The sequence below is a fragment of the Hyposmocoma kahamanoa genome, unplaced genomic scaffold, assembly GCF_003589595.1.
Source record: "Hyposmocoma kahamanoa isolate Upper Pololo Valley unplaced genomic scaffold, ASM358959v1 65, whole genome shotgun sequence".
Lineage (NCBI taxonomy): Eukaryota > Metazoa > Arthropoda > Insecta > Lepidoptera > Cosmopterigidae > Hyposmocoma > Hyposmocoma kahamanoa.
The window spans coordinates 16,442,027-16,452,554 of NW_020653853.1; the positions used below are offsets into that span (position 1 = coordinate 16,442,027).

At 37.2% G+C, this 10,528-nt stretch overlaps 1 protein-coding gene across 1 annotated transcript; it reads right to left on the reverse strand.

Moving 5' to 3' along the window:
- Positions 1-1,257: 1,257 nt before the first annotated feature.
- LOC113231280 lies at positions 1,258-10,288 on the reverse strand. Its single transcript, XM_026465523.1, has 3 exons — positions 9,897-10,288; positions 4,308-4,528; positions 1,258-2,408 (listed from the first exon to the last, which is right to left on the reverse strand). Exons 1-3 carry the CDS (start codon positions 10,012-10,014, stop codon positions 1,500-1,502), a joined length of 1,248 nt encoding a protein of 415 aa, XP_026321308.1. The 5' UTR covers positions 10,015-10,288; the 3' UTR covers positions 1,258-1,499.
- Positions 10,289-10,528: the final 240 nt, after the last annotated feature.

The following is a 10,528-nucleotide window of genomic DNA, read 5'->3' on the forward strand; positions in this document are numbered from 1 at the left end:
CTTAAAGAAATTTTATACCGTCACCCTAATGTCCAAATCTAAATTCTTTGATCCCCGCTACCTGTATCATCCCTCGGTGCCTTTGTCAGTTTTTTCTTCCCTACTATCTCTTTGTCCGGTGGGCTTTTTTGTTTGATTGAATTACGGGTTGTGAGGTTGCAGCCACCATTCGACACGGCTGCATTCCGGCTGCTAATTTGGTACTATTAAATGGAACATGCATGTCCTAGTGGTGTTAGAAAAGGATGGATGAGATGATGTCCTTTTTTTGACGGGGTCGTCGGATCAAATTCATAGATAGAAGTTGACTGTACGGGTGTGTCTATTGTGTTACGTAGCGCTTTTTAAATTATGATATACGTAAACGTCTATTTAGTACAAGTATATGACTTACAGGACACAATTTGTTACACCATCCCGTTGCAATGTAATGAATGTATAAACGAAGTTTTGAACTTATCTACCAGTACAATTGTTATAATTATTTTCTCAAAACTTGAGTCATTGAACATGAACTTCATTAGTTATCGTAATGCTGACACATCGTGCATTATTTTCGGAAGCATTTCTTTAATCTTATCTTCCTTATTCATTAGTTCGACATTCCTAATTTATTTGTAACAATTGAAGGAACAGACAATACCGTCATCGCTAACTTTCTTATCTGTTGAAACTAAGATTGGAATATCTTGATGTAGGTACTTAGTTGTACTTGTCTTAGCAGGCCGTTGTAGTTGCATACAAGATAAGAGTAAGTATAATCTTATCTACCGGCAAAGACTACAATGGTAAGAAAACATTACATTATTGTGGTCATAGCAACAGGTCATTTGGAAGAATGGCCGAATTATCTCACAAATTTCAACACTAAACACCCACGAGTGACCAACTACTAAGTGTAAACGTACCAAAAGCGTGAATAAGGTTTGATAACAATGGTAAATCGTGGTGCTAGCAGATTTGCAGTACGCTGTTCGTGGATACTCAGCGAATGTTTTGCAAGAGAATGTGCTTTACAAAAGCAAATGGAGGACGCGAGTTTGCGACCTTTCCCGCGCCATTTATCGAGTGACATTTTAACCACCTTTGTCAAAATGCTATTAACTACTATATTGTGTTATTTACTTGTTACGGTTCATCAGACAACGTAACGGCTGCATGCAACTACTCAATAAAAAGATTCCAATTAAATTTACTACTACGCTAGCTTCGCGTGTGCGGTCACAGTAACCGAGATAAAAATGAAACAACAAAAAAGGGTAATAATAGATAATGCATTTTATTTATATTAGGTACTTTTATAAAATACTTTTAACAGTCTTAAAACGAACGACTTAGTGAGACATTCGGCGATCAACGCCGTGAGTCTATCTACAATATGTACAAGGTACTTGCCGCGGCGCATTACAAAAATTGTAATGTCGTATTCAGAGCAGCTTTTTATGTAGCCGACAGAGGCCAGTTTTTGCAAGTGGATTTTTCATTATGCTCAATCGTTCTCAGGCACAGGTGAGTGAAGAGAATGCGCGGGTCACTGGATTAGGCGGAGCGCTATGTCTCTGTAAACCAATCGAGCACGAGCCGCTCGTGCCACGAGCCACAGCTTCAAAGAACTGTCGCAAATCACTAACAGATCTTGTCGGTGGTGCTTGTAAATCGTGTAGCGAGGCAGCCCGTCGCGGTGTCGTTTGTGTTGCTGTGATGGCCCTAGTCAATTGTTCTGTGCTCCGAGCTAAACTGCCTCCACTTTGCGATAAAGACTCAAATAATGCTCTCCGTTCTCGTACAGGAACATATTGGGCGACCGCTACGTGGGCATTCGGCGAGCAAGACCTAGCCCGACTCTCGAGCGATGAAGTCTTGCGTCTCGCCGCTTCCATCACGAAACGGCCACGCTCCGCTCCCCCTGCCGTCCCCTCCCAGTGCTTTAGGTAACGATGTCGACCTTGCTCTAATTCACTAGATCTCGCTGCGCGCGGCAGCGTGTGATGTTGTGTACTTGTGTTCAACTTGCTGCAACTGTCACATTTGATGACCTCGGCTTTCCGTACGGGCGCATCAACCACGTCAGTGGTTTTCAAGGCGTCGAGGGAGAGGTCAAAGCTCCGATCGGACGATGAGTCGTAGTCGTCGTCTTCTACGACGATGCCCTCATCCGTAGCGGCTGGTGAGTGATCTCTTCGCGGCAACAGAGTTTCTGGCGAAGTCAATAATCTCCGTCGCGCTCGTGGGGGCGGCCTGGGAGGGCATGAAGGTGTCTCCAGTTGAGACGTTTCATTCTTTGGTTCTTTACATGTGTCCGCAGCGGGTAAGACGTCCAGAAACCGGACTTGTGGTAGTGGCGTCTGGCGCAGTATTTCGACACAAAGAGCGCGTACCCATCGAGTATATTCCGCCGCGTTGCAAGTCTGCAACAATGAAAGGTTACATTATATATTTGGCTGCAATAGAGACGCAGAATTTACGATTCAATTTAAGCTCAAAATGACTGCGATAATATTGCCATTTCAATAATTTATTGCAGGTCAACCAACGCAACATGCAAATTTGAAGGACAGCTGTCTGAGACAAAGTTACAATTCAAAACGAAAGATCCATATTCCTCTTTTACGATTGGGATCGGATTAAATGTCTACTATTAAAACGTGTTTCTTTACATGTCAACACCTTCGCGAGTCTAGCCCTTCATATGGTAAATTTTAATAGCGCTATCAAAAGGTCGCTAGACACAATGGTCATGATTTACGGGTGTTTCGCTTTATTGAGGTCTGTTAAACCCGGCGAATCGTGAGAAAGATGGGGTCTGCACCGTCTTGTAAGACGTTACTCTAGTTCGCTTGAGGCTATAGAAAATCATATCGCCCTTATCGTAAACAACAACTTTCAAAAATAGAAAAATATACTGTTCTTAAATTGAAATAGTTTTATTGGCCAATATCTGGAGAGAAAGAAGTGAATTTACCGTATGTGAATTGATTACAGTGGGTGTCAATATCCTCTTTTCTACCCTGAAGTGTTTTCTCTTAACAGATTGTGTAGCGCGACAGGCGTGTCACGTCTATAGTATTATCTATACCAAGCGTCCATCATTAGATATGACAGCATTGTCACAGCTAAACAATGACCCGAGCCACTGCGTGACTACAAACTATTTGCAACGTCGTACGTACACGTTTTACCTGGATTGTTATTCGATAAAGATCAGTTATGTTTTCTTCGTTAGCTAATTGTTAGATTGATGCTACTTCCATTGTGATTAAAAGTTAAACATCAGTGATGCGGCAAAGGCATTGACCTTCGACTAAAAGAAACTGTGGGCGTTTTTCACGGCAATGTATTGTTGTAGGTACGCTAAGTTTATTCAAAAGGTTGGTTTTGCAGAGAAACAAGACGTACAAGAATACGATTGGAGTCACGTTATTTCAATAGTACTTAATTTAATGCATGCAGAGAGCTAAGCCGGTAATTAGCCCACTTCTAATGCACCGATGCTGGCAACCGCAAATTGACGGTAATACAAATGAAACACCGCAAAAGTAATGCTTTTCCGCTTTTTCGTCCGCTGCTCTACAATGCTTCCCGGATACTTAAAGAGCTGGTTGTTCGCGGACTTGAAAAGTAGAAAACTATTACGGATACACAAACCTAAGGCACATGGACATTGGACACTGTTAACAAATATTTGAAACTTCTAAAGTTAAAATAGTTAACGCATTATATAAACTGCCTCCGTGGCCGAACGGTTAGCATGCTGATCTGCCACGCGGAAGTACCGGGTTCAATTCCCGGGCCGGGAGAAATATTTGTATGGCCAACATTTGTGTCGTTCATTGTGAAAGTGAATTATCTCCTTGTAATTAAATTTTGAAACAGTAGGAAAAAAATACAAGTGTTCTTTCAGTGTTTTTAAATTTTAATTGTTTAATACAAATCGAAAGTATAATAATTAGTTTATAATTAAAGATATGATGAAAAGATATTTTTTTAAATATTGACTTACATCACTTTTACAATGAAATACTCATTCCTTTCCCTCGTGAGTTTCGGTGTATTGTGAGGTTGCCTATTTGTGTGTCCATGGCACCCGCGATACAGGGTTTCCCTGGTGCGGGGTTATATGTATGTGCATTATTGTAATTAGGTAGGGTTAAGATGGAACACATATGTATTTGGTATCATACAATGAATAATATAATACATAGATATATGAAGAAATTATTAAACAAATACCATTGCCTATGCCTATCTCATGATCCTAGAAAGTATGCGACGAACTGAAAAGTGCTGATAAAAAGAATCTATCATACCTGAAATGTGGCGACTGAAGCGTCGTCCCGGAGCCTTGAGAGCTGAAACGCGTTAGGGAGGGCCGCCGAGGCCCGCAAATGAAGATGTCGCAGCGGCAGTTGTGCCGCTGATCGCCGGGGTAGGGTCCCGTCGCGCCATGCCAATAGGCACCCGTTGTGGACAGCGGCCCGCACCCAGGCCCAAGATTCCGTGTCGTCATTATAGTATTGCCGTAGAACGCCTGCCGACAATAAGAAAGAGTTAGAAAAGAAATTTCAACAAATCTAGTCAACAGAGTAACACTAAATAATCAGTACCTTGCTGATTTATCTGTGCTTGTAACATATTTTTATTTTCGGGTTTAAATTTTTAATATTAATTGTGTCATTGCTATCTAATTAAACTATTAGATCATAAACAGTACCTGTCACAAACTCGAATTTTTTTTCCGAAACAACGTTTGTTCGAATTTTCATCACACCGAAAACCGAATTATAACGAAACTGTTGTTCTTTTAGGATATGTTGGATGTTTATTGCAAAGACACGATTAGGTCATAAATCATAAACGCACTATGTCACGGCATGCTATGTGTGAGGTTTCTGTAATTGGCGTCATGACTACTCATACAAAAATATTTTTTGAACTATTACTTTCTCACAAATGGCGATGGCAAAAAAGTCGTTGAAAACCAGAAACAAAGATCTGCAACAAGCACATAAAAAAATGCGTAAGGTCCGCTAGTTCGTTTTGTGGCTTTTGACTTTGGTTTAAATCCAGCCGGATCGAAAGAATGTTTCCTCAGTGTTCGATCCTTGTATAAATAATGATAACAGTGTGAAGCAATTTCACAAAAATAATCAAATATCATGGTGGTCAAATATAGTGACAACTTCAAAATGGATGTCGGATATCCCGTTGGACGTCCTTTAATAAATAAATAATTATATTGGTAATCGTAGCAAAGCATCGTATTTAGCATAAGATGCGTCTGTACCATAAATTGTAATGTAAATTTTGAGACTAGAGACTATTGACATAAGAAAATAATGGACGATTGCGGTGCTATGCAAAATATTTTTGCGTTCCGTTATGCAACATTTAAAAACACAAAAGTACGCATAGTGTAAGAGGTACTAATGGACAATAAACACTGCGTGTGGCGTATCAGGAAGGCAAGAAACCGAAAGTAGGGCAGATTATAGCCAAGTCAACAGCTAAAGTTGGATTAGCAACTATCTTTATTAGTATACTTTACTAAACAAAGCTAGAATGGGGTTTAACATATATTTCGCTAAGCCTGCTTGAACCATCGAACAAAAGAAAGGGCTTTTGGTATAATCTATGAAGTGGAGTTGCGTGTAGCGTGTTTATGGAAATCTACGTACGCATTATATTCATTATACGTCGTACGTAACTAACAATTTGCAATGAAATGGAGGCATCAGTACCTATTGACGTTTGACATCAAGATTTGTGACTTTCCCTCTTTGAGGAGATCCGTGCGCTGTCGTGGTACGATGGCCGTTGGTAATCATATGCCTCGTTGTCACGAATCGAAAAAAATAATATTTTTAAACGCATGAATTATGTTGTTCTCATTTGGTGGTTTTTATATGAAATGACAGTATACATGTATATGAAATATGTTGAGGTTTTGAAACGTACACCTGCAGACACCTTTGAAGTCCTACCTATCTCTTTGACGATCTCCGTGGCTCAATGGTTTGTACTGTAGGGTTGAATTCCCAGAAGACTAATTCGGAGAAATACATTTTTATAATTAGGTCTGGCTTGGAATTTTCGGTTAGTGCCCCGGAGTAAATTCTAGGCTCTGGTACTAATTGTACAGGACATCTCCTAGTTTGAGACCAAGAGGATTCTTAGTAATAGCAACGCACACACTAATAGTCTCGCACTAGGGAAACTCTGTATCGCGGATGTCATGGAAACATATAGGTAACCATAAATTAACCCCAAATTCAGGAGAGAATACAACCATACAAATATTTCTCCCGGACCGGGAATCGAACCCGGGACCTCTGCGTGGCAGTCAAGCATAGTAACCGTTCGGCCACGGAGGCAGTTAAATCAAGAATTTTTGATTTAAAAGAAGAAAGCTTTGGTTGTTTAAACACTATTATTAATTAATTCTAATTTGTAATCTGCGATTATGATATGAGGGACATAATGCCTTAATACATCTTCAACTTGAGTATTAAATCAAGTAAATTTCACGTCCAAATAGCAGTTAAGTCAAAGTCATAACTTGTAAACAAGTAACAGGACATTTTTAATTTCTCATCGCTGGTGTACAAATCATTGAGTCAGTGACACTGGTCACCATTACACTGTCAAGTTCATCCGGTCAGCGTAGGCTGCGCGTACGCCGCGACCTTATCGCCAACAAGCATGAAGGATGCTCTTTCCTCGCTTAGAATTATTTTTGTAGGATATTTTTAAATGACTATATTACTTGTTTAATAAACATGTTGATATTATTATATCGCACCCCTCATGGAAGAATGGCATAAATACTGAAAAACCTAACCAGTATCCTTTCCAATTGGTGGCGGATATTTGGATATTATTATAAATTTTATTATTATTTTGTATTTATATTTATTATAATTATAAATATAAAATTATTTGTATTTTTTTTATCTGACAAACCTATTACACCCGATATTTTTGAAATTCTTATACATTGAGAATTTAACGTTTGCGATATGGATTTAATCAACTATTTATAATTAATTCAGCTTACGGTGCCTACATATTTTAAGGTGAATTTGTCATATAACGCACACGAAACGAAATATTGTCGTAACTCAAAATTGTGAAATTAGGAAAACGATTTGAAAATTTCACAAATTACCGAATGAAACCAATAGTTTCTATATTCTCCTTTATAAATGGATAATTAAGTATTGTGTATAAATAAAAATAATCACATTATTCGCAAAAAGATTCACTCAGTATTTTTCAAATTGTGTTTTCTCGATTCAGCAATTTTGAGTTACGTTTATTTACAACGTTTGTTTTAACTTTTAAATATAGGTAGGTAAATAATAAAAATTGTCACGGAAATTAGACACTGAACACTAATATGACTTAGGTAGTGAACATTAGTCCGAGAATGACCGATCTATATCTTGTTTAAGATTATAAAGGTAATGCAGTGATAAGAACGTCGGAACTTGTGAAAATTACTTTCTTTTTAAATTTTACCGCCAAACTAGTGGCAACGGCAACACGGCAAAGGACTAGGGATCATTGTTTGGCATTTGAAAGCACATGTTCGCACACAGCTGATGGCAGACTCGTACAAGTTTTTTTTTGTATCAGCCGGTACAACTGGAAACCACCATGGAAGACAGATGTTTTCGATTTAATAGATTGGGTAGATCAATACGCTTTAGCCAGTTCATGGAGAGTAACAGCGTATCGTAAAATTAAATATTAGAATATGCTGTACGGGGTAAACTGTTTTGCTACATGGGTCTCAAAAAACCAACTAACTTACGGGCTTTATAATGCGATTTCCTAGTGCTTTCTGTGATGAATTAGCGATGGACGAAATTATTTTATAGGATTATAAGCATAATCGAAATAATTCGATTGTTGATATCAATTAGTTACTAATTAGTTACTACACTTTTCAATTGTTGATCTAATGTAGACTGTAAATGGAAAAAGTTACTAATCTACCAGTGACTAAGTTTTGATTGTTGACAATGTATCGTAATATTAATAGGATTGATTGTTATTAAATTAGTAACAGGATCGATTGGTACTAAATAAGTAATAGGACAGACTTTTTATTTATTCCGTACCTTAAAGTATAGAGCAGTAACTTTCAGGAAAGTTTTTTGTACTCAATTTTGGTGATGATTTTTATTATTTAATTACTCGAATATATAGTATCGTATATTAAAGAATATTTTAAGTTACCACACTCGAATATTAAACAATTCCTCATGATGATATTCTATAAATATTTAAATAAAGAGAAATTGTCACCAAAATTGAGTACAAAAAACTTACCTGAAAATTACCTTTTATAGACACAGAAAATTTAATTAGTAATTTACTAAACTATTAACTATTTTTTCGTTATTTTTCGGTAAAGAAAACTAAATCGAAAATCGAATATAGGATAGTGCAACTATCGATTTATTCGATATTTTTTAGTAACAATCGCCCATCGCTATGGTGAACAGAAAACTATCAACAGCGTATTGGCAAAATTCAATGATTTGCATACATTGAACATTTTATATTGAATCAATATAATCACTACGGCAAGAAACGTATCACATTTTTGTATGCGCTATTATTTTAGTGCTGTCAATGAAAGGGATAGTACTGATTCTGTTGGATGAAGAGAAAGACTTTGACCAAACCGATAACAAGAATTACTTAATTAATTAAAACAATATATAAACAAGTAAACTAAGAAGTACATTCTTATGTACGAAGACACACAATTAAGTACGTTTTTATTGGTGTCGAGAATGAAAATGAAAATCGATACCTCCCAGGTAAATTCGAAGCAAAATACCATTTTTGCTTTTTAACTGAAATATATCCTATTTTATGTATATTATAGGTTAGTAAGTAGATAAGTAAATATAGCACTAAGTAAGTGATTTGTTTACTTTTAAATATGGAACCTATAATATGTTAATAAATAATAATTATTATTTAATTTAAAAAAAAAATGTATTTTTATTTACATCAATTTACGTGGAGATATCGAAAATACGAAATAACTTTAACAGTGTTCTTATTGAATTAAATACACTCTCGGACACATTTCGAGTCATCTTGCATTTTCAGTATAAATGCCCCAGTATTAAATCGTACGCACCGCACGCTTAATATAAAACGTTTAATGTACATTATGGAATTGTGTCACTACGTTGTTGATCACAGACATATCTAGATTTATATGTCTGTGTTGTTGATACTTCTCTACGGAGAAGCAGTAAGCTGCAACTACACTGAAAGCAGTAATTTCGAAATTGCACTGTGAAGCCCGTAGTTGGTTTTTGAGATCTATAGGAAACGAGTTACCCCCCGTACTGTCAACACATATAATCTTACAGTAAACACCGTATGTTTGATTGGTCAAAAACTATTATGTAATTTTGAAATTGCCGTGCTAATTATATCCATAACTCCTTGTTGAAAACCTGAAATTGTAAAACCGGGGAAAACTGTTTTCTTCGACGATAAGAATATTTTTATATTATATCCGTTTATGTATAAAAACGCAAGGTGACTCGAATTATGTGTTCGATAGTGTATTTTTGATTATAACAAAAATATTATTACAATGGATGCAATGTATAATAAATCTAACAATTCACTAGTTTTAGGCAGATTTTTGCTCCTGAATTCCCTACCTACTATATAAATGGTCCTATATGAATTTACCCACATGTATACTATACATTTTAATATTTGTTGTTCATGAGGTATCAGTATTGTTGTCAAAATAATCGTAACACCTACTTATCTAACTCTAACTGCCTTCTTCAGAAGCCACAACATGTACGCAATATAAAGGTGGGAGAAATCACTAGTATAATACCAATATCAACCTGATATTCTAAAGGTAGGATCAGCTGGCGTCGGCACAGGTCCTGGAGTCAGTTCAGGCCGCAGCTTCCGCAAGCCGGCCACCACCCGCGGCGCCGGTGACTGCTCCCCCACGAGCATTTCACCACGACATCATCGTTTCAAATACACTGAACACTACGCACCAAAATATCTGAACACCACAACAATCCCAATTAATTCGAGTTGTTCAATAATTTATCGCACTAGACAGTTATACCACTTTGAATCCACACAATTTTTTTTTTCAAATCAACATATTTCAACAACGTCAATTTATATTCGTTTTTTCAAACGTCGAAAAAGTTCGTTACAAGCCGCGCGTCAGTTCCATTCAATCTATTTCGAATGCTCTCTGACAACTTACCGGCCGGCCGGCTCGTCAATGAATGAATGAAGTTGATTTGCGTTTGCCTTGCCCCACTCTCCGTGTCGACCACAATCGCCGCCAGTATGAAATTACAAATCAAAAGAGCTATCTATCGTTAACTAGAATTACTAAATAAAATCAGCGCCATCTAGTATCGAATAGTAGTTTCACAGTTTTGTTTACTTTACTTAATATACCGGTGAGTACTTAATTTATAAAAATCACAGATGGCGCTTTTCATGCGCC